Source organism: Hetaerina americana, unplaced genomic scaffold (assembly GCF_022747635.1).
Source record: "Hetaerina americana unplaced genomic scaffold, ioHetAmer1.1.p SCAF_5, whole genome shotgun sequence".
NCBI lineage: Eukaryota > Metazoa > Arthropoda > Insecta > Odonata > Calopterygidae > Hetaerina > Hetaerina americana.
In genome coordinates, this window is record NW_027287095.1 from 66,976,031 (window position 1) to 67,001,457 (window position 25,427).

The 25,427-nt window shown below is 34.7% G+C and overlaps 1 protein-coding gene across 1 annotated transcript in view; it reads right to left on the minus strand.

Annotated features, from left to right (window-relative positions):
• The window catches only part of LRP1 (LDL receptor protein 1), a 206,232-nt gene that overhangs the window by 53,285 nt on the left and 127,520 nt on the right, over positions 1-25,427 (minus strand). The window contains exons 27-45 of the mRNA XM_071592477.1: positions 24,087-24,314; positions 21,582-21,980; positions 18,721-19,164; positions 17,593-17,724; positions 14,527-14,658; positions 14,327-14,350; positions 13,325-13,590; positions 10,915-11,066; positions 10,733-10,832; positions 10,508-10,652; positions 10,168-10,401; positions 9,655-9,838; positions 9,283-9,487; positions 6,613-6,802; positions 5,432-5,698; positions 4,926-5,183; positions 4,030-4,188; positions 1,934-2,080; positions 939-1,055 (exon numbers count right to left, since the gene is read on the minus strand). Coding sequence (XP_071448578.1) covers positions 939-1,055; positions 1,934-2,080; positions 4,030-4,188; positions 4,926-5,183; positions 5,432-5,698; positions 6,613-6,802; positions 9,283-9,487; positions 9,655-9,838; positions 10,168-10,401; positions 10,508-10,652; positions 10,733-10,832; positions 10,915-11,066; positions 13,325-13,590; positions 14,327-14,350; positions 14,527-14,658; positions 17,593-17,724; positions 18,721-19,164; positions 21,582-21,980; positions 24,087-24,314 — 3,783 coding nt within the window. The remainder of the gene's footprint in view (positions 1-938; positions 1,056-1,933; positions 2,081-4,029; positions 4,189-4,925; positions 5,184-5,431; positions 5,699-6,612; positions 6,803-9,282; positions 9,488-9,654; positions 9,839-10,167; positions 10,402-10,507; positions 10,653-10,732; positions 10,833-10,914; positions 11,067-13,324; positions 13,591-14,326; positions 14,351-14,526; positions 14,659-17,592; positions 17,725-18,720; positions 19,165-21,581; positions 21,981-24,086; positions 24,315-25,427) is intronic.

Genomic DNA, 25,427 nt, shown 5'->3' on the forward strand with positions numbered 1-25,427 from the left:
CTTAGGGGCAAAATATTGACTAAATTTGGGTTTTTTGATTAACATTGTCCGTAATAATAATATTATGTCAAGTTCTAAACTTTAAACTGTTGCTTTTAAAAATCAAGTACCTGAACAGCTTGGATATACGAGTAGAAATTATTAAAGAGTTATGGAGCTAAATATAGAATTCAAGAAAAATATGCATATGAATTGGACAATTTAAGACACAATCAAATGAAGGATTGTAAAAGCAAAAAAAAAACAAACAAATTAAGGGCAGAAAAGAGAGATCAGTGACCACATGCCTGCGGTTAAATTAAGAAAGATGCAACAAAACAGTAAGTGTATAGGAAGCAGTAAGTATATACATGTGACCGTAATATAATAAAAACGCAATGACATTTCTCATGTTGTGCGTTTATTTTTCTAAATTTTTTGATTTGCTTTCTTGTAGTCATGCTCTGGATCTCTTATTGTTCCAGTTCCCTAATTAAATTAGCACAATGAAATTGTTATTTGACTCGGCACCATGATTTCCTTGGTTCAAATAATATAAAATATATCATATGCCGCTTCCAGTTTTCCACGAAAGGTTATGGGACCAGAAATGCTGATTGTTAACAGTCTATTTCGTTCAAGGATAGCTATTGATGCCATTGAACAGTGAATTTTTATTCATGCCAAATTTGAAGGATCTTTGCTAGTTCAACATGAAGACTACCAACAATAGCATGTTGACTGTGGAAACACTTGAAATTATTGAAATTTTCAATGACATTATTACCATGGAACCTCACTTACTGAGCACATCGCATAGCAAGTGCTTTGTGAGAGATTCACATTACGAGCAAAAATTTCAAAAAACTCCACTGCCACTAAGGCCGTCAATGAGTGAATAGATTGAGTTAAATAGTGACTGAATTAAATGTTTTAATCCCTACGAGTTGGATACTTACGACAGTGAAGCAGTTCATCTGATGCATCATTACAGTCAGGAGTTCCATCACATTCCCAAGTCATGGGAATGCATTCAGAATTTTGACAGCTGAATTGGTCAGATGAGCATGTATATTCTGGAAAATAAAAACAACATTCCAATTCACAATCATCGAACACTTGGGCATAAAATCACAAAATTTTATTAAAATGATTTAATTTAAAAATATATAACAACAAATTTCAATCAAAATTAATATAAATCATTTCTACTAGTGGCAGGTTAATAACCTTTCATCTATCATAAAAAATATCTATGGGGATGGTTATACCATCCTGAAAATCATATTACAGCTAATTCATGATTAGTGAAAGACAATTGGTAATTAATGAATCTAGATTTTTCAAGTAATTATTAAGGGATTGTGAATATCACGTTTCCACTATAATTAACAAAATAGACATGTGTTACTACTATACTATATCCTTGAATATTTAGCCAATTGTCTTAATAAAATGCATTTTTAAATGACAATTCAGTTACTTTTACTTTAGTATAAAACAAATCTCAGTGCTTATTGGAATGCAATATTTGATTTTTTTAAAGCTATCTACCAAATTTTTATGACTCAAAATATTTTAAATTATTTACATTATTTTGGAGAAACAGGCAGAAATAAACAGAATATATCACCAATAAATAATAAAATTAGATATTTTTGCTAAAAGATTTAAGTGGAGGATTTTCCTGTTCTTTCATACTTTTTTCCACTGCCATCATAATTTCTCGTTTAACAAGGTTAATCTCATTTATTGTATGTACCTCCCAATAATCAACCCAAAGACACACGATATGTATGCTAAAGTTATAAAACATTTAGACAACGAGTCACCCTTTCATATCAACCAGAATGATAGATTACAAAACTAGGAGACTACCAAACAAAATTCAGTTTCCCTATGAAAAGTTTGAAGGTTGCATGCAAAATATAAAAAGCAGATTGAAAATACAAACCACAATCCCTTTCATCAGAACTAAGGAGACCATGTTCTTCATCATCATCCTCACAATCATTATCACGATCACATCTCCAACTCATGGATATACACTGACCATTGCTGCACTGAAATTTTGATGAAGGACACTCCGTAGATTCAGTACCTGTTGTGAAAGTCAAATTTAAGAGATGGGTCGGATTGGCAAACATTTATAATAAATTTCACTATATCACAAAATTGTTCTAAGTAAACAAACAGCATAAATATACCAATTTTCAAAACTTATGTTAGCACTTTTTGAATTCTATGTGCCTTCTGCAAGGAACCTAGCATTAAAATTCAATGGTTTCAGGCTCTATGTGGTGAAAATTTGTACGTGTAATAAAGTTTAGTACAATAAAGTTAATTGAGAACATAATACAAAGTTTATTTATTCTCTGTAACTATAGCCAACCAACAATAAGCATCTAAAACCTTTATCAATGTCATTAAGCCTGTGTGATTCTTTAACAATGGAAGTTAACAAATTAAATTTTTTCATGATAACTGTTGAGTATATTGCAAACTTCAAGCACAACAATTCAGAAACCACAGTCAGACCTTTGAAAAACCTACCATTGTCTTTTTGAAATATTCAAGTGTGCATTGATATTTCTTTAACTTTAACAATTTCTTGTCATTGTTCTTTGGTAGTAAACATTTTACACTCAATAGGATTAAAAAGCCAACTTTTATTGGAAATAGTTCAGAGCCATCGCGTGGAAGAATAACTAGTGTGTTATAAATTGGGTGACTTATTAGAAGTTTTAATGTGATTATAAAAAAGGTAAGCTTAAATCAATGGAAATGTTTTTTTTTGGTTTAAACATGTAGAGATACCCTATGCATCTATGTCGCAAAATTATCTCTACAATACTATCTTTAGTAAACAAATAATAAAACTTTTCCGGTTGATTAGAATCATTATTTTACTTAATATAATTATATCAAAGATTGTCTCTCTCTATTATGATGAAAATTCATTCCAGGGAAGAACTTATATATTTCATATGTTGATAATGCCTGGAACTGTATAATATTTAGGATAAGTTTCAGACAATGGAAAATCGTTGACAAACAGATGGAACCCAGGCATGAAGGGATAAAAAATGTAAGTGGGAAAATAATAAATTGATTTTTCATAGAATTACAATAGTATGTTTAATCAAAATTCTACTACATTCTATTGTTTAACATTTTTACAATTAAAAACCCTTTACACTATGAGGTTCATTTTCCATTAAATTAAGACAATTCCAAGTCCCATGTTACATTAATTTAATCTTTAATTAGTTACCGCAACAACGTAGAGGGCCCTTGTCGAGGGGATGCTAGACACCCCCTCGATATTCCGATACCCACCCGCGCCTACTCATTCAGTCTTCAATACCAGGAAGAGCGGGGGTATGACTAGCGCAGATAAGGGGGCAATGGCCGCTCTGACGCACACGGGTGGCGGGGGAGGTCCCGTGCAGAATGGACCAGGATGGCGCACGGCGGAGGGCAAGGGTCGGCCCGAAAATCATACTTAAACGGACGCACTGCCGCGGTCACCAGGATTCGCCGGGTTACGCTTGCCGTGACCGCGTCTTGTACGATTTAGTTACGCTCGCCGTGACTGCGTGCAAGACGATCCGAAGGCCCCTCGACAGACGACTAGGATACGCTTGCCGTGACCGCGTCTGCCGACTCTCTCCAGACCCCACTGCACCTCGACAGATGACTTGGATACGCTTGCCGTGACCGCGTCTGCCGACTCTCCCCAGCGCCCACCGCCGCCCGCTCGTGCATCCCAGCGTACCAGTCTCTCGCTCTCTCTCTCTCGCGCTACAAGTGAGTACGATGGCAATGCCAATCCATGGGAACTGAGGGTTAATAAATGTCTCTTTCGCCACTGATCCACTGGTATGATTTCAAAGCTCCCCAGGCCGTCTCGGCCCCTACGACACCATTATCATTATAAAATGAGAACAAAATATTCTGCCCTTTAATCAACTTCTCAAGTACGTCTAGGTTTTCATATTACCGAAAGAAATAATCCTGGTGTGACAAAAAATATGAGAGGATACTTACTTTGATGACTTGGGCAGTTTAATTCATCAGAATTATCCCAACAGTCATTTTCTCCATCACACACCCATGATGCATGGATACAGGTATTAGTAAACTCACATTTCACCAAAAGGTCATAAGATTTTACTTGTAGCAGATTATCTGAGCAATTTTTAGGAGCTGAAACAAACAAAAATGTAGTTAATAATTATACACATTCACATTTTAAAATTGCATAATAAAAGTATAGTATATCTATTGTATCAAATCCTATTTAGGAAGAATTTCATGGGAATGGAGTATTCGCAGGTTCAATTAAATAGGTTTTCTTAAATGCTCAGGATGAAAATGAATCTTCATTTCCAAGTGATTAACTTGGCACACATATAATGACTATTTGAATTTATTAGTTAAATGGCAAAATGACCACTTGGTGGCTAAGGAAAAACTTGGAAAACATGCATGTTCTAAATTTATGACATGCATTAACGGGATATTTTGGGGAGCTGAGGGGGGGGGGGGGGGCAAAGTATAAGCTGACATAGCTTGTCTTGCAATTAGCAAACTTTTCTTATGCTGGCATTTTCAACTTGATAAATCAAATTTTTCAAAGCCAATTGGATGTAAACTTCAAACAGCAAAAGTTATTGTGGATCGAATACAACTTCACCAAACTTGTAGTTCATGTCATGTTACAATAAAACATTTCAGCATTTAAGAAATTATGAATGGCATGCATTCTTGTCTATAGTTAACGTATTTAACTTTCACAATTTTAAGTTTTATTAATGATGGAATCCATGTTGGAGGGAACATAAAATAATTTACATCAAATAAAAAACAGCCTAATTGATAACTCCAACTTGGCAGGTTAAAAATGAAATGGTAAAATTATGAAGTCCTTGGGAAAAACTTACGACAGCCAATCTCATCACTAACATCAGGACAATCAGGATCATGGTCACATCTAAAATGGAGAGGGATGCATGCCCCAGGGTGTGAATGGCCATTTGTCTTGGTGACTCCTTCACCACACCTGAAATAATCTGCTGAACATGAGCAATTAACTTCATCACTTCCATCACCACAGTTATTCACCTGATCACATGTTTGGTTCTCGGGGATGCATTTGTTATTTTTGCAGAGAAAATAGCCTGCCTTACAGGTTCTGTTAACTGAAAATTTAAAATAAGCAGATATAAATTTTCACAAAAAATTACAGAATGATAGCATATTAATAGTACAATTACTTTATTCCCTCAAATGATTGCCATATTAGAGAATGAAATTTTGAATGTGCAACAGTACGAAAACATTTAAATGATATTTTTTTCCTTATTGAAATCTTAAAATATTAGCAGCTGATTGTTTATTAGATTCACTAAGTAGGGAATAAGCAGAAATATTTTTCAATTAATATTACCGCAAAAGGTAGGATCTTCATCAGAGGAGTCATAACAATGTGGGATGCCATCACAGGAAAATGAATAAGGAATGCAGCCTCCACCATAACAGTGAAACGCTTCATCTGAGCAATTCGCAGGTTTTCCAGCACACTTAGGGCCAGTTGAGTCTCCAGTGATGACAAATTGACGGCCAGAGAAACAGGAGCAGACAACAGATCCCATAGCATCCAATCCACATATATCTTCACATCCTCCATTGTTTATAAGGCATGGATTCCCAGAACCTGAAGATTAAAGAAAGATTTGATGATGCCTTAATGATTTATGGAGAGGTAGAGCAGCTGTATGCCATAAAAACTATTCTAAAATTAATGGGCATTCATGTAATTATAATCAAAAGATCACCATATTTTCAGAGATGTGGTTATGAGTACATACATATGATAACCCCACTTAAACAATAAGTAATATGCTAAAGATTTTTAGCACCCAAGATTTATCTAGGAAAAGCCTATATGAATTTATTTGTCTAAGTGCTACAAACATTTATACCAAACACCACTTTAGCAAAATTTAATCAAAATCTGATGAAACATCAATTTACAACTAGGAAAGTAATGGAAAATAATGTTCCAGAGGTGTGGATTACATACTTAAAACATCTTTAAGCGAGAACCCTTTATCATGAACCAATAATTATTTAAGAAAAAACTTTATGCTGCTTAAACTGTTTTGATAAAGTTCAATTATATTTCTAGGAATTTTCAATGCTCATACTAGTCATTAAAAAAATTCAAATATAAACCAGATGAAAATTTTACTCAATGGGAGAAATACCATAGAATGATAACACAAAATCAAGACCTCATTATAGTTTGACATACGTGTACATTGAAGATGATAAGGAAGTAAGAAATAATGGTCACTGTTAAATTCTGATTCATATCCTCATGATTTTCTTAGTATATCCCAAGGGTAAAAATAAAACAGAAGACACATAGTGAAATACTAATGTTAAATAGACAGCTTTCCTCTTCCTTAGCACATGCTGAAGGTGCAACTTCCATGCCTTCAGGGACTTTTGTCTAGAGTGTAATGAATTATATTATACCATTATATTTTAGATCTTATAATGACTCAAATGATAACATAAAACAAAAAATAATCTAATGGAAAACATAGTTTAAAATCAACTAACAGTGATCAGTGTCATTGGCAACAGCAACTATTCCCATTGGACGTGCTATTTCTTTTCTCAGCCAAACCACATCTTCACCAGTGAATTTATTTGCTCTGATTACAGCATGCAGCACCCAGTCAGTCCAAAATATGAATTCACCATACACAGCTATATCAAATGGATGTTGTGGAGATACTTTTGTAAGAACCTGAAAAATAGTAGAATTAAAAATAGGATATTGCCGTGTAAATTGCACAGAAATTAAAAACATTCATCAAACAAAAAAAATCAGTAACATGTTTAATAAAAAAAACATCACCACCAACACTGTGGTCATAATCAACTTTACTGTATTATATCATTTCTTGAACTCCACAAATAGGTCTCAATAAGTTTTAAAAATTTACATGGAGACTTATCCTAAATGCCAGTCACTTATCTCTGCCAGAAATAAAATAATATATAATACAGTTAAACTCTCAAATAGATAGCATTCTAGTTACATTCAATGAAATCTGTGTCTACAGTGGAATCATGCTACATGACAAACAAGGTCAAATTCTCATATTGAACTCCATATTCTAATTTTTTGATAGACAGAGGGAATTACCATTTATCAGTGGATTGATTACATAGTTTGTACATCATCCAAGGTTGAACTTTATACTTAAGCTCTATATTCCTTTTCTAAATTTGTATTTACGAAAATCATGTTGCTCCAATTTTGTTTTCCTCGAAATTCTATAGCATTTAAATCCAATTACAATGAGCAATTCTTACATATTCATTTGTTTCAGGCTCAACTTTGTAGAAGTTCATGTTCATTAAATTAAGAACACAATGTGTATTTCGACAATTTTTACAAGCATGAAAATAAAGAACAGTGGAAATATACATTGTGTTCTTCATTTAATGAGCAATTCTCATCTTTAGGGGAAAATATTGTCCCGAACCATGGGACAATGAAAATCACTTTTCCAAGTATTTGCAAGATTAAGTGGTTGTAAATAGACAAAATGTAATGATTAATAATTTTGTAAGAAATGGTATACAAAATACAACTGTCCTCATTCCAACATGAGCAAAAACTGGGGATTTCTTTGTCTAAAACATAACTCTTACTTCCTCAACAAAAACTCTTATATCTCATTTTGTTTGATTTTTGGCCTTTTTGACCATTAAAAATTATATCCAAGAAACTGGAGGAAAGCCTTTAGAAAAACTTTGCATGAGGGGCATTCAACGAAAGTACATAGATCCCTTTGTCAGTCACACTAGTCGATTGGGAAAACATTCACTCAAACTGATTAATTTTATTATCTATACAACCATGCATCTTTATGTACCACCGGGCCAGGCACTAATAGTTACCACCTACCCCACTGGGTCCCTCAGACTCCAATAACTGGCTATTTAAGTTATCATAACTAAGGCAATGTCTCAAATATTTTAATTTTTAACACAGAATATAATTCATTAAGTCACCACATCAATGAAATGAAACACTCTACTTAGTACTTATGATTCAAATATCTTTGTCCAATAATGAAGAATACGAATGACAACGATGCAACCGAAATGAACGGTACTTGGCTAGTTTATATCTCACTTGGTCCTGCAAATTGGTCAAAATAAACAGACAATAGCATTTCGAGACAGGCATGATTAAAACAATTTAACATACTGTAATTTTCTCATTAACTATGAACACTTTTTCCCCATTACTCAGCATCAGAAAATCAGGTGTAACCAGCAAGGATGCTTGACTTCAAAGAGGATTTCTCATTGCAATGGTGTTTAAAGCTACAGAAATATAATGGCTAAAAACTATGACTTTACTTTTCTAGTTCACGTCTATTATCAAAATGACATTTTTTCATAGGTTAGAACAAGGAATACAAAAAATGAATTCCAAGTGAACATCTACAAAGAAAGACTGATCTCATTGAAACAAAAAAATTTAATAAATAAGTCTTTGCAGAGATAACTTTGTTGTCTCTTCAATGCTTAGCCCATTAAATCAAATCACAAGTCGCCAATTCTGCATCATGCATATAAATACAGTTCGCTTAGTCTGGAGTGAGCTGATGTTTTAGGTAGTGGGATGTAAGATTCATGAGGATTATCTCTCATTTTAAATCTGCTGAGGCAAATTGAAGGTAAAAAAGAAACTTTACACTTCCACAATAAAGATTTGATATTTCACAACCATAGTTTCGATGCTGCGCATCATCATCAGGTAAAAAACATCAACATTTTTTCAACTTATATGGTCTGGCTACAAGAGGGGAGTAAGGGAGAGGAGAGGGGTAAGGTAGGGGAGAGTAGGGTAGAGGGGGTAAGATGAGTTTAGGTGCAGCAATCTATTAGTGGTCTAGGGGAGGGGGAGGGTATGTATTGGAAGGTTACTGGCTCAAATTTGTCAAAGTTCATATTAATTAAATGAAGAACACAATGTAACACTCCAATGTTCTTAGACATAGCAGTAGAAAAAAACGAACAAATTGTGTTCTACATTTAATTTTGGGGGTGTTTGTCTATGATGGTTTGACCTTTATTAATGGATGGTCTTTTAAGTATTTTAGGAGGGGTGAATGGGAGAGGTATAATGTTTCATTGACAGTGAGGGCACCTAAGGGTGCATTAATGCTGAACATGGAAGTTCAATCAGATGAAAAATTCTCTCACCACTCGATTTGTACCATCATATTCAGCACGCTCTATCTTGTCTAGCCTTGCATCACCCCAATAAATTTTCTGTGTTTTGTGGTCCAAAGCCAATGCATTTGGCATCCTTATTTCTGTAGTTATAATAGACTCTATATTGCTTCCATCACACTTAGCTCGCTGAACAGAAGGATTGTGAGAATTCCAGTTGGTCCAATATATCCTCCTAAGCAAAAGAAAGACAAAATACAAAATGAACAAACAAAGATCAAACATTAAAACCTTTATCACATTCATGTATGCAGCATAACTGAAAACACTTTCAGGCTAGAGGCAGGCTTTATGGCTCTTTCCCTCAATGACCACAGTTTCAATGTTGCATTAGATACTTACGACTGACATCCATCAACAGCAATGCCTCGTGGTTTATCATTAGTGCCTAATTTGATAATGGTTTTGACACTTGCTTCTGTTCCATTATCAACAGGTATACTGCTTATAGAGGCATCATTATTGCAAGTCCAATAGAGGACTCTACTTATTGATTCAAAGGCAAGACCTTCCACTGATCCTTTCTCTGAAATTAGAAAACACATGCAAGTTATTAATTTGATTTTGAAGAAAGAGATAAAAACTAAAAAAATAATTAGAGAGAAAATGTTAGTGTAGTTAAACATTTATTTTATTTGCAACGCCCGGTAAACTGAAGATTTTCTCTCAATGATAAATGCATATGAAAGTTATTGTTGAAATGTTTTCACTGTAAAGCTACAAATATTTTATTAAGGATACTCTCTTTAATTACTGCTTCTCGAACATATATTGAAAGTGAACATAAAGATTTTGGCACTCGTGTGTCTTCAGCCATCAATGTGCATTGCATCAGGTGCAACAAATACAACTTACTTTCTACAATGATAGTGTGCCCAGTTCCATTAAAATAAACACTAGTGATACTCCCACGCTGAATATCTGAGTAAAATATTCGTTTGGTGCTGTAATCAAAAGACAGGCCAATTGCATTTCGCATGAACTCCTTAGACTGGATGCTTGGATAAGGTGCATTCATATTCATTTCATTGAACATATGAATACTATCTATTCTCATTACGCGTGAATACATTAAGAAGGCATCATAATCTGTAAATCAAGAAAAAATCGACATATAAGTATTTAGATGGAAATAAAACATTTATATCAAAATCAATAGTTAGAGATAATGAATGCTTAGAGGTGGCTGAGTCACCTTCACAGTTCTTCCCATTGGCGGCTACTTTTCCATGGGCACAAGCACACACTGGATGTGACCCATTGAAGAGGCACAATTCCTGACATCCACCATTAGAAATGGCACAGGGGTTGGTTCCCATTTGTCTGGCTTTTGAATATATCTAAAAACAAAAATTGAGGCTGTCAAACAAGCATGCTATGAATTATCATGGGTTTTCCAAACCAAACATCTTATACTTGCCTGGACATCTTTAAGAGAATCACCCAGTCCACGTCTTAAAACTTTAAAGTCCGATAAATTTGAGAGTGGAGCTTCTTTGATGCTCCCAGATAAATGGGTTCTGTGAATGATAAAACATACAAGTGAGCTCATACTTGGCTAGATGGAAAATACTACCCAAAATAAAGGTCATATGAGCTTACAGGTCTATCCAGAATATACGGTCATTGTGGATTGTTAGAGCATAAGGATTTTCCAAATGTGTTTGATGAAGAAGCTTCTCCCTATTTGAGCCATCAAAGTTCATTCTTTCAATCAAATCCATTGTAGAGTCACACCAGTATAGTTTGTGATCCTTGAAAGAAAATATAATAAATAGTAAATTCACACAAAGAACAAACCTAGCAATCATATAATAAATGACTTAAATTTGAGCATATGTTCATTTAGCAGCTACAACAAATTTAGCAGACTAAACTCATATGTTCTGTGAAACTGCTTTTAAGTTCTATGACCAGCTCAGAAAGTAGTGACATTATACAACATTATCCAATTAATAATGATATAGAAACACATTGCAATAGGAAAAAAATGCTTCTCATTAAAATGAGACCCTCTCTTGTGTTTGCATGTGGGACAAGTTTAAATCTTGCAGAAATGTGAATTGAAAGAAATTGTAATTTGCAGGAACTAAAAGCAAATAGGTAATTGTTAAAGATAAATATGACTCATTAAATATAGCACATTGCATGTATGGTTGGTACCACTGGTAAAAAAATTAGGTACCTTTATGTGGTACAAACAAAACACTCCTACCTTCACTCTCACCATGTACTACAGGGCCTGTAAGGGTAGGAAGAATGGAAAATGAAGTCTCAACCTCACCTCAATAGAGTCGTAAAATAAATAAATAGGGCTTTGGAAGGCAGAGGAGTGGCCACCTTGTCTACACTGGGGCCTAGGGAGAAGGGCAGGGAGAAGGGCAGAGAGAAGGGCAGAGAGAAGGGCAGAGAGAATGAAGAGAAGAACTTGAATTCCCATTGGACATTCTACCCATTTTTTAAATGTCTGGGAAAAAATGATCACATGGTGCGTGGGTTTATGCAAGTCTTTCTATGCCTTCTACCACCTCTTCAAAGTCAAGAGTATAAGAAATCCTGACAGCTTTATGGGACTTAGTTGATATCATTAGCTGAAAAATTCCATGATAGCCAAAAGCTTGATTGACTGTTGACAAAAACCATTCACACTTGTTTTTTCACTACATCTCAGGATACTGTTAGGTTTTGTTGTACTTGGTAATTGGAAATGGATAAAGCTAATTGGCATTATTGAACAATGGATGCTTATATAAGTTTGGATTAACATACAAAGTCTGCCCAAAAAGCAGTATGACATTTTTCCTGGATAGACAGATGGATGGACAGTAGTTTCTCTGGCTGGGTTCAAAGGAAGGGAGTATCATGAAAGGCTGGAGGCCAGTGGAAGTTGGTTCCAAGCCTTTGTGGAGTGCAGATTGTTTGTCTACAAAACCTCTATAAGGTCACATTGAGTTGCTTAAGGCGTGATGTGGTGGAAGTTGAACATAATGAATAACTGGTCAGAGCACTTTTCCACTTGATAAAAAGTGTTATTTTACAAATATTTAATAAAAATGTTAAGTAATAGCTGTTCATTGATTAGTTATCTATAAAATCTTATTACTAACAAATACATATTTCTGTATTCAAAATATTTTAAAGATTGTTTTCCTTCCTACAATGATATGCAAAAGAATTAATTATTTTCTATTATTCAAAAGGAAAAATTTTAGTGACGGGCTATGTTCATTGGACATGATCTGGATTTTTCCTTTAATTTTGCTGAGAACAGAATTTTAAGAAGATCGGATGGAGAATCTATGCAGATAGAAGCTACACTCAGACGAATACAGTAGAACTGATTTATGTTTCATTAAAATCTCAAGTGAGGCTAGGTATATGCAGTTTTTCCAGATTATATTTTTAGATCAAATGGTGCTCACAGTTCATTTTGTAACCAAAAGTTACCTTGTTTAATTAAATTAAAAAATATCCCAAATAATAATTTTCCCATAACATCAATGCAAAATTAAGATGAAGTTTGAATGGCAACATTTCTGTTGCAGGCCATGAAAAATTAATAATTACCCTTTCTTGATGAAGGAGAATTCTACGTGTAACTTGGGGGGAATTATATTTACTATAGAGGAATTTGAAAAATTGATGCTAAATGGCCATAAAGCCTAAAGGTACATATACTTCATTTCTAATGACTGGTCCCCTAACCCCTTCCCACAGCAAGGATGTGGGAAGGCCAAGGAAGCAAGGTCTTCACGTGCATCACAAACATGGCTTCCAACAGAGGTGTGATATTTATAGCATTGCAGCACTTAGATTAAGTTGAAAATGCTCAAAGATATCACTATGGATTGTAAACTGGGACCCTTCACTCAGTAGTAAAATACTAACTAATTGATTACCACTTTAAGGTTAAGAGGAAACAGAGCATTAAAAACATGCAGCTCAATGAATTGAATTAACTGATGAAGTATGAGAAACACTTTCATGGAAATACAAGATATGTAAATCTTACCCTGTAGTCGATTGTTAGGTCATTGATGTGACTGACAGAATCATTCGTTAGGATTCGGCGATTTGATCCATCGAGACAGGAACTTTCAATTCTGGGTACTGTCTCTTTACCCCAGTCACTCCAAAACAAAAGACCATCAACTGGTGAAACTGCAATGCTCATTGGCTTTTCCATACCTCCCCCTGCCACCACAACATAACGATGTGATCCATTCAAATGAGCCATTTCTATTACACCGAACTCAGGATCCGTCCAATATATGTTGCCTGAAAAAGGCAAATGTTTTTGTGATATTTATATCCAAACAAATTCTGTAAAACAAAAAATAATTGATTTAAAATCAAATTGGTGAAAATTGCAGAAAAGAAACATAAGGATGAGGAAAACCACTGATGATAGTTTGGCCTTAACGTCACCAGATTAATTTAGGTATTTTTATTCATATTTATAAAATATAATATCAATAGTATTCTCACAAGGCATTTAAAAAAATGTAACAAATTCTTAATTGTAGAGTACCATCACATGGAAATGCTGATAGATGGATAAGAGGGGATGGAATGCCTATGCTTGAGAACAGTTCATAATTTTTTTCATACCTAGGCTAAGCATTGGATGTCAATGCTCCTATTTTTTTTACATATAATTTGAGAAGAACTCTCTACAGAGAAAAAATAGATGTATTCAAGACAGAAGAAGTACTGGAATTTTTAATTTGAACCCTTATATCAAGGACCCAAATACTGTGCACACATACCAATGGTGCCCGAAAGGAAGTTGAAACCTGTATATGATATATTTTTTAATAGGTTTAAAAAAATCATAACCATTAATAGATTTAGTAAAAAAAAATTTGGAGACGACAAAAATTTTTTAGCATCAAAACCATATATCCCAGAGATTAAATCACTTTCTAATAAATTCCCTGATCCAGCCAACAGCCTATTTGCATACAGTTGTGTGAAGGTTTTAAAATCCAAATAATAAATTACTATCTCTCACCTCCAATCCAATCAACAGCCAAACCTGAAAAAACCAACGAAAAAAATTAAACCTTTAAGATCAGCTTCATTACACATATGTCATTAAAAGGTTACTACCTTAAGATTTTATAAAAACTTCATTCAGAAAAACTCATAAAATTAAATTATCTGTTTGGCTCTATTTCATCAAAAAAATTATTCAGAACTATTCAAACTTACCCGTGACCCAGTCCACAGCTATACTCTCCACAGACTCAATATGTTCCACCACTGTCTGCCTTCCAGTACCATCCCTCCGAATTCTTGTTACTCTCCCATGATCACTGTCAACCCAATATAGATAATCAAGCCCTATAAAATTGACAACATGGAGTAAGTATCATTCACACTACAAGCTGCAGAAAGTAATTTGCATTAAAAATATATTTATATACATAATTTAAATTAAAGATTCAGGTGTGATGTGATGGAACTGTTCCATAATAACAGAGACAAGAACTATTACAATTTTCAACTTTGATTGTAATAGCCTTTGTCTCTGTTATTACATAATTTACACCCATGTGTTGCTAAACATTAAAAAAAATTAATATTTTAAGGGATGAGTGGATTTTGAAGAAACTAATTATCATTTACATGTGAATATGAAGTTTTCAAAATTGAATTTTCAATAAAAATGTAAAGAGATTAATATCTTCAATGTAGTGATTTTCAGTAAGCATACTTATCAACAAATATGATTTGAAGGAAATAAAATGAAATACAATTAGAAATCAATCAGTATAAATTTCAAAGATAATTGAAAAAAAATTTTATGAAGCCCACATTTATATAAATTTCAGAGGTAGGTAGACAAATATACAAACTTATCTGCAGATTCAGATTCTGTACATGTCCGTGCATGTATCAAATCACAAACAAAAAATTCAAACAACCAGGTATGTCAACCATAATCATTATTTAAAAATTAGTGGTGATGATTACGATATTGGCCAGCAAAATATGAATGCATTAAATCCTTGAAATTAATGGAAAAAAGTGCATGAAATTCAAGATAAGCCAAGTGAAAAAATTCACTGTGAATTCTATGCGAGTGTATGTATGAGTGTTAACAGTGGATACTCAAATTACTTCCCTCCTGAAAATGCTTCTTTTAAAATGAGAGGAACATGCCTCAATATGCTGCACAAGCAACCTACCATGGGAAGCCTCCCAATGAATGGGAACACATTATGACTCAACAGAGAGACTGCATGTGAAAGATGCGGAAATTTTAAATTGTATCTCTAGTAAGTAACCATCCAAGAAATCAATTCACAAACACAAACCTCTTTTTAAGCAGGAGACTTTTTCAGCATTTATTGAGTTGCAAGAAGTATCACCTTTTCATAATACAGGGTGCGTTCCAAAAGTAATGCAATTATTTTTTAGTAATTTATTGAACAGATTTGCAAAAACACTTAAAATTCTTCTAAGTACTGTCCTTGGGCCTTTACACATTTTTTCAGTGACTCTGCCTTGACCGGTACATGCCCTGGAAGGCATCTTCAGGGACCTCTCGCAAGATCTTCATCACAGCTGATTAGATCTCTTCTATGGACGAAAAACAGGTTCCTTTCAGGGCTGCCTTAATCCAAAAAAACAGTCTGCTGGAGCAACTTCAGGACCATAAGGGGGTGGGGCAGCATTGGCACCTGATGTTTGCCCAGGAACTCACAGACTCGAAGCACTTTGTGGCAAGGTGGGTTGTCATGATGTAGTTGCTAGGTAGCGGAGATGTCTTTTCTTGTCATGATGACCCTTTTTTGGAGTCTTTCCAGCACATCCACATAGTATGCAACGTTAACTGCCTGCCCATAAGGAACAAACTCCTTATGGACCACTCCTTTACTAAATTCCAAGAAACTGCAGGAAATACCACAACAGTAACTTTTAACGGAGTCATCCACTAATATGCATTTAAATGCAACTATTTATAGCAAAAGCACTCGGCCGGGCATCGAGGTATCTAGGTTCGTATCTCAGTCAAGGCGAATCATTTTCACTCCTTTACTATCGAAAAAGGCAACGAGCATTGTTTTCACTTTTGATTTACTCATTCTTGCCTTATAGGGTTTGGGGGACTGGTTGGTGTGCCACTCAGAGCTTTGACGGTTTGTTTCAGGGTCGTATTCAAAAACCCAGGTTTCATCACCAGTGATGACATTATCCAAATAATCAGGCTTATTTTCAATACGTTGCAAAAGTTCACTCAAAATTTCCGCTCGGTGGGTATTTTAGTCATCTGACAACACCTTGTGCACACTTTCCTCATCACTAAATCTTCAGTAACAATGCGAAACAACTGTAGACGACAAGTTCAGGTCATTGGCAACCATTTTGATCCTCAATGGATGGTCAGAGTCTAACAATTGTCGAACATGAGCCACTTTGTTATCGGTTTATGGCTGCCCAGAGCATTGCTCGTTATGAACCTCTTCCTGGCCCTCCTTAAGAGTCTTTAACCACCTCGCAACTCGGGAGTAAGATAGAGCAGAGTCCCCGTAAGCCTCACGAATCATTTTGCTAGTCTCCTCAACAGATTTTTACAGTTTAGCTCAAAACTTAGCAATTGTGCAATGTTGCTGATCGTCAATTCCATTTTTTTGTGACACAATTGGCATGCAGAGGTTTAAAATAACTGATGTCCTACCACTTCCACAGCTTAGAGAGCACAGATTGATTTTGTGGCAAAGCTTATCATCCCCCCCACCTACTCTAAGTGGTTTGATTCCACTCTGACCAATAGGCAGCACGGGAAATTTAATAGCATTACTTTCGGAACACAATATGAATACTATCAACTAACATACACATGCGCCAACAAATGTATCAAAAATCTATCCAATGACGTGATAATTAGAATTGAAAAGTATAAGGGGAAAGTCTACTGTCATATGGACATGCAACTCATGCTCTCCATTCCCAAAGACAGAGGTAGGGAATGTGATACACTGCAGCAGGCAGGCAACAGAGGCAATGGAAGGAGAAACTTGGCAACAAACAAACCAGGGAAGCAAAAAACTTGTACCTTTAGCAACCATAATTTGATTGGAAACTCACACTTCCTAACTTATTAAGGAAATAATTCAGGGCATAATGGCTATCAGCCAGAAAATCTACTTACTAGTCTACAATGTGGGAGAATACATACTAACAGCAACCTGATCTAATTATTACAAATTTTTGTTTCAATTTTGTATTAATATTATAATGATTATAACTTTTCAATTATCATTTACTTACCAGCATGAAAATCAACACTTGTTGCCATTGAGACCTTGGATATTGGAGCCAATACTTGTGTTGTGTTGTCCTCACCAAGAGGCAGGCCTTTGATCTCCCAGTTGATGGAGTAAAACAGAAATTCCTCGATTCCTACAAAATTCAAATCATATACATAGAGATTAATGCAATATTAATATTTTGTGATATTTATATGAAATCTACAAAAAAATAACTAAAGTAGAACCTCACACAATTAGCATAATTCATCCTGTAATCTTAGGCGCGAAGTGAAACACTAGATAAGCAAAACAATTTTTATTATATAAATTAATGCAACATCCAAAAAAAAATAAATTATGCACAAGGTGTATTCAAAGAAAATTCTGACACTAAGATGCTAGCACAATGAGTGTTAAACACAAACTGAAGTAGCAGTTGTCCAATCATTCTGGGTATACCACACTCCTTGTCACTTGCTATGCAAGAAGTTACTTGTTAAACAAGGCATTTTTTTTAAAGTAATTATTACTCAAACATGCAAATTACTTGCCAAGCAAAGTCTTTATCAAGCAAGTTTCCACTAGATTTTGTGCATGAAAATATATGCAAATAGATTTGCCAAATAATATAACATTGGAAACATTTCTTTCAAGAGAATGAAATATGGAACCAAGAGCTTAAAAATTTCATACACAGGAGTATGTCATCTAGAGCAAACCCTCACTAATTTTAACCAAATTATACTAAGGGAATCAAATTGGATGTTGCAACTAGAATTCCAAAACCTAGATTAAAGGAAAGCAGCAAGCAGGCTTCTAGTGGTTATAAATAAAATGAATGTTTGAATATTGAAAAGTGCTATGAGAATAAAATGTACAATTGGAATATTGATGCAATGTTGAAATATTATTTTCAACAAAATTTGTTTGCGAAGTAAAAAGTATTTTTCAAGAGAAAGCAGGAGCACTACCTCTTTAGACCCCATAACAAGCCACCCATAACTGCCTAATACTCCAATTCAACCTTTAGGTTTTACGGATGGTTTTATTATAAATGATTAAAAATTAATTGAAGTAGAAATTGTGAAAAAAATATTCACAAAAAATTAGGAACCACATGACAAGAGAAATTCTACAAATTTCTTACCTATGCATTTGGTCTCATCATTTGGATCATTATGATACCCAGTGGCACATTTACAGACCCTCTCTTCTTTTGAGATTGGAAGGCAGAGATGTGAGCATCCGCCCCCTCTACCACCATTTGCTGCATGTGGAAAACACAGATTCGTTCCAGTTTGCAACTCTGGATCATACACTCGAAGTGCTAGAACACCACCAGTGTTATTTCGGAGCACTGTGTCTCCTTCACCAGTAGTCTTGTTGGCCATATGAATAGCCGAGTCATTTCCATCAGCATAATAAAGAAGGCCATTATATATGACAGCGGCAGTTGGATGGGCTAATGGTGGGAGATGAACTGTGTGTACTTTTTCTGTAACTGTAGCAGATTTTCCATCAAATCCATAATACTGCACAAGGTTGTCATTCACCCAGTAGAGCCGTCGATCAACCATATCAACTGTGAGACCTAAAATAAATATTATACACAGGTATTCATATGAATTGAAAAACTAAGTCAGGCACAATGAGGGTTCAAGAGACAACAAAATTTCATTAAGAAAATTATTATGCACACAAAATTTCATTAAATGCAACTCAGCTTGCCACATCAAGAGATAAAATACATGATTTTATAAGTCATGTTTCTCCACCTTTTGCTGTTTAATAATTATCAAATTAAGATAAATTCATAATAGAGGAATTTTTTTAATATCAACATGTATTGCAGTCAAAAATGTGTTTTTGGAAGGACTAGTGAATGAATAAAAGTGTAAAATGGTGATTTATATAGCGGAGGCTTTGGAAAGACTATTTAAAAGTGAATTTTGATGCTAAAAAGTTACAGGATCGTAATAACAGAAAAGATAAGCAAATCATTTTTTAACTAAAGTCGGACAAAAACAGTGGTTTTCTTTTAGGTCATATTGAAAAAATTGCTTCTGCTGAACTAAAATACAAATATTTCATGCAGTTCAGAATTATGTTCCGGCAGATTGCTTCTCTGATTACGTACTATTTACGTGGAGGAATACTAAAAATATTCAAATAGGGATTCCAAAAGAGAAGGCACTAAGATTATTGCTCAGGAAGATCTGGTACTCAAAAAAACACAAAGTTAGGGTGAAGGTGGGGGTGCCCACAGGTATCAACCAAAATCAAACCTGGGCCCTCAGGTCAGTGGCCTAGTGCTTTACCCACTGGATGCCAATGCCTATTATTATTTCCACATAGCTGACAAAATTGTATGTTAATACCACACATTTCATCCAACAGTATATACTTGTGTTCGGCTTCATGCAGATTTTTAAAGAAAATTCAAGGCAATTGTAGGTGCTTAACAAAATTTAGTGAAATTTGGGATTCGGGATGTTTTGCAAGTGTAAGGGGTACATTAAAAGGCATGCCATACTACAAACACCAATTTTTAGAAAATATAAATTCTTATGTATCATTCACAAATTGGCATCATGAAGAAGTTATTACTTTCTTTCAATAGGTTCAACTTAAGAGTGATTCATAAACTTATATAGTTTGAGTCACCACGGAATCTCTGGTTGGTGTATGATAATCCAAATATAAGGCATTAACCACTCCAGTAGACACCAACATTTCCTGACAGTTAGATCATTCATGGAATAAGCACTTTCTGCATGCAGCTGTGAGTTGAGGTTTCAGAATTCTCACCAAAGTTTGAAAGAAAAGTGGGAGAGGAACACTGTGATCCCGAGGGCTTGCAAAGTAGACTAAGAGGCCAATCACTGAGTCCATGCAACACACACACTCCACTACCAACTACTAAATCAATTTTCGAGATGACCGAAAAACATCACATTTCTAACATTTTTATTTTAGCTCATCTTTCCAAGCATTCCACAGGTGGGCAACCCCTGAACTCATGAATCTATATCAAGCACTTATGAATTCAATTCAAAATGTATAGAGAACCCAAAGTTCTTACATGCTACTCTCTTCCCAGATCCCTGAAATTTAAATAAATTTACTATTGTAAAGGTAATTAAAAACTTTGAAACTTCAACATGCTTTTTTATTATATACAAGTTTGAAATATCTGGGTTTTATTAAAAGTCTTTAATTTCACAAAATCAAAAGTTGTCAGTAGTATTTAATGTTTTGATTTTAACATTTTTGTACTATCAGGACTTTTTCAATAATTGATTCCCTTGCATTCAGTAATTATCCCTGTGACTCCCATATTTTTTTCAAACACGAGCTATTACTATGCAACAAATAAGTCATTGACTACCTACACTGCATTATTACAATAGGTATAACTATGACAAATATGAACCTTATCAGTGATCTTTTTTTAAAATTTACCCTTCGCCAGCCATTTTTTTCCTGGTTATGAGATTGGTTTAGTTTTATGAGGAAATTAAGTTCTGCTATTCACTTGATGATAATTATGTCCACTTGGAAAAATATAATTCTACCCTTATAAAAATGGATAAAAATGTACTTTGCAAAGTTATCACAATGAATGACAGAGGGCAGTCTCCATTATATCCGTTTATATCATGACCATGTTTTCCATGAATTTCAGTTATCCATGCTTTATCTTGCAACCATTAGCAAGGATAATTGAGAGTTTACCTTATTTGCAATTGCTTATTATCAAACTATACCTCAGAAAAAATATCTCCAACAAGTACACTGCTTCCTCCAATATCAAAGAATTAAATTTTATGAAATGGCATCATAGCACATCAAACCATATACCAATGGATGCATTGGACACAAGGCTATTACTGTAAGGAAAATTCTGGAAGAAAATTTTATCTTGCAGAGAAACCTGACAGAAGCAAAACTGTAACACTACTTTAGACATTTATGCCTATCTGACCTTTCACTTTTTTTAACACTTACTGGTTGGTCCGGTAAATTCCTGTCCTTCTTCCTGAGAGTGTAGCACCTTTCGTCCACTCCCATCCATATTGGCCATCTCAACCACATGAACTCTATGGATTCCATTCTTCACTCCGCTCCAAAACAACTTTCCCCTTATTGGGTCCACCGCAAGTGAACGGAACTGTGTCCATCCTTCTGTTTTCACGGGTGAAACTGTGGTAGTAGTTGTGGTAACATCCGCAACATTTTCTTCCTTTTCCCCATCATTAACTTCTTCCTCCCTTTCTTCCAAAACCATTGAAACATATTCTCCTTCTAAGTTACAGACTGAGATAAAACTATGATCAGCATCCTGTGAGGAGATGAACATGTTTCCTGATATCCAATCTATTGCAAAGCCTGTAGGGTTGTCTATTGCTGAAAAATAGAAACTATAATCAATGAATGTTCTAGGCATGCAGACAACTAGCAACAGTGTAGAATATCATCACCCAGCATTAAAAAACCTTTAACTGCAGGAAAATGACAAAGTTTTAAAAAAATATTCAATGCTATAAATATTTTTAAAATTTTAATTTAATAATTAAAAAAAAATATAAATTTATTTATCCATTATTTTTCATCAAGTTTTTCTTTCACTTTACATATATACCAATAAATTAGTGACAAAATATATTGAGTCAAAATTATAGGGTTATTGATTAAATGATTTATGATATTTTACACACTTACTTGGTTTGTAGCTAGCTCGCAATGATATACGAGCACTTAGGCCAAGTAGGTAGATATTGCTAATTTTCTTAGAAAAGATAAAGTCACTTACAGCTAATGTCTTCTCTCTGCATCGCACAAAATATTCAGGACTTTTTAAATGGCTGAGCTGGGTGATTATGGCAGGGGTCCAATTAACAGATTTCTATTACACAATCACACCTTTCATTTGGTAAATATGCCACAGGTACGCTAATCAATCTCAATAAGATGCTTAAGTTAGTAACCATTGCAGATGCTGCAACATGGCGGTTATTTACCAATTTCCATCATAAATACCATTGGAGTGGTTAAAATTTACTAGATCAAATATACTGTAATTTTCTACATATAATACACATTTTTTATAAAGTGCGGGGGAGTATTATGTATGATGAGCAAGTGCAGTATTACTTTGAAAGGAAATAACAAATATTTTCAAATACATTTTAAGCTAATGAATACTCTGTAAATATACTTGTTCAAAAATATTTACAAAGCAGTACAAATAATAATTATATAATTTTTAGTAATAAACTTTGTCTCTTAGCTGTTAAGTGAGAATTAAAACCAATATTAGTCTATTAGTCTCAGGCCACAGTCCCAGGATATTGTGCGTTTTTTGTGAAGTTGAAATGTGTTAAAAATAAAATTCTAAGCCATGACTACCCTCGGGTAATGTGGAAACTTTTAACAGACAACCCACTTTCCCAAAGTTCAGGAGACTTAACTTAGCTCATCATGATAGCCAATGTGCAGATCAGCTTACATGGTGGAAACTGAAAGCTCTCAGGCTTTAGGAAATCTGCAAAACCCCGGTGTAATTTAACATTTTTTTAAATTTTATAGCAACTTTATTTATGTTTCAACATTTTTGTTGCTAGATTTTTAGGAATTTAAACACAACTTCTTTAACTGTATGCTTTGTAGTTAATGCAAATCATTGAAACCAAATTGGATTTGCTAGTCAAATTAGAGAAATGTCACAATTACCAGCTGTTGAAGAGAAGTGGAAGCATATAAGACAGCATCCAGAGGCAATGGAGAAAGAATTTGTACCTTGTATCAGCCCAATAAATAAAATTGTGTTTTTGATGTCATATTACTGTTGGTCTCCCATCCTGCACCCAAGCACAGCTTATAACTGATTTGTCTAATTAGTGCCACACCTAGTACAAATAAAAAATGTTTTGGGATGACTAATCGAGTATGATTTGACCATAGAGAAGGGGATGGGGAGTGCCTAATCAGATATCCTCTTATTTTAGGTCCTCTATATAGTAGTAGCTGCATGATACAATACATTTTTTCACTTCCAAGGAATCCATTTTCTTACAAAAAACCTTTACAATACTACTTAACAAAAGCAGAGAAAGAACAGAGGACAAAGGTCAATCTGCTAAGTAAAGATATGTCCACAAAGCACGACCTGATCATATTTTGCAATTTGACAAATGGTTACAATGATGAAATGTTGGATTTTTTCATATTTAAAATGTCAAAATATAACCTTCTGCAGACATAATAATTGCAGAAATATGTATGAATTCATATTAGGGGAGGTGAGGTTTTCTTCCCAAAATATATTTCACAAGAAAAGTAAAGAGGTGGAAAGAGGTGGATGGGTGTGAAGTGGAAAGGCCGGTGCATATTATATTGAGAAAATTACAGTGATATATATAATATATATAAATATTGGAATACCTTTTTGTTTTCCCAACGCAACACAAAGGCTTTAACAAATCATAGCTTACCTTCTAATTGATCACTGACCTGTGTCTAAAACTGTTTGAGTCACACCTCCAGTGAGCCCATTTCTCTTGACTTCGTTCACCTGAATGTCGGCCCAGTAGATGTTCTTAGAGCTTGTGACGAAGTCCAGCTGAGATGGAGAGAGTACCTGGGGAAGGCTGATGGTTGGGATGGTATGGTAATATGGAGCTCCTAAATCAACTCCTCGGATCTCATTTGGGCGCGAGAACAGCAAAACCTTCTCGTTCACTGCAGCGGGAGGGGAGGCGGGAACAGGCAAAAAGAAGAGATTCGGAGAAAGTAAAGGAGGACAGGAAAAGAGGCAGCAGCAAGAGAGGTCAAACCACCAGATTCCATGGGTAAGGAGAAGAGGGGAGCAAGAAGCAAGAGCCACACACCAATATATGATTTGTTAGCAATTGCATATAAGGTGAGGGAAGACATAAGGAATAACCAAAAAGGAGATAAATACAAGAAAAACCAGTGGAACCATCGAGATGGGAAAATAAAGAAATCGGTAGTTGTAAAAGTGTGTCAGGATTGTTGCATTTGCAAATATTTTCATATATACATATTGCAAGTGCAGTGGTGAAGGAAACCAGATTTTTTTTCCATTTGGGATGTACAGAAAAACCAAACCATTTTCCAAAAAATAAAACAAAAAAAGGAGAGCACAGCAGAGTGAAGCAGTTTTCCATTTGCAGGAATTGAGGAAAAGGTAAATAAGGAGAGAGAAGAGAGAAAAGAAAGAAAAAGTGGATTGGTGGAATATAATAATGATGAAGAATCACAGATGTTACATCTGTCTACATGAAGTTCAAATAGAATACTTTACTAAGAAAAAAAAGTAAAAATAAAAGGCTAAATTCTTTTCCGTTTAAAAGAAATACATTTCAAGGATTTATACTATCTAATTGATTAAGGTTGGCCCATTAAACCTGCGTGGTCAAGATCATTTCAGGTTCTAGGAAAAATTCGCACATTTAAAATTGATTCCATAGTTAATAATTTGAAGTGTACATGGTTATTATTTGAAGCGGAATAATGCCATTAGTTTGAGGAAGTTTTCTCGGGTCTTCCACTAGGTCAAGGGTTTCATATTAGCCGACACGTTTCGATGCTCAACTCGTGCATCATCCTCAAGGTAGATGAGTGCCACTCTGCATTTGGCCATCTTATAGTAGTAGTATTTAGGGGAGGCGACCCACAGCTAAGGTCATTTACACCATTAGGGATGGACAGGAAAGGATAAAGGGTAGAGAGAAACCTGGCGTTGGCATTAGCCTACTCTTAACAAAATGCACCAAGGGGTCAGCAGCTTAACATCCCATGCGACCGACAGCGTACTCACTCAAAGTGCCC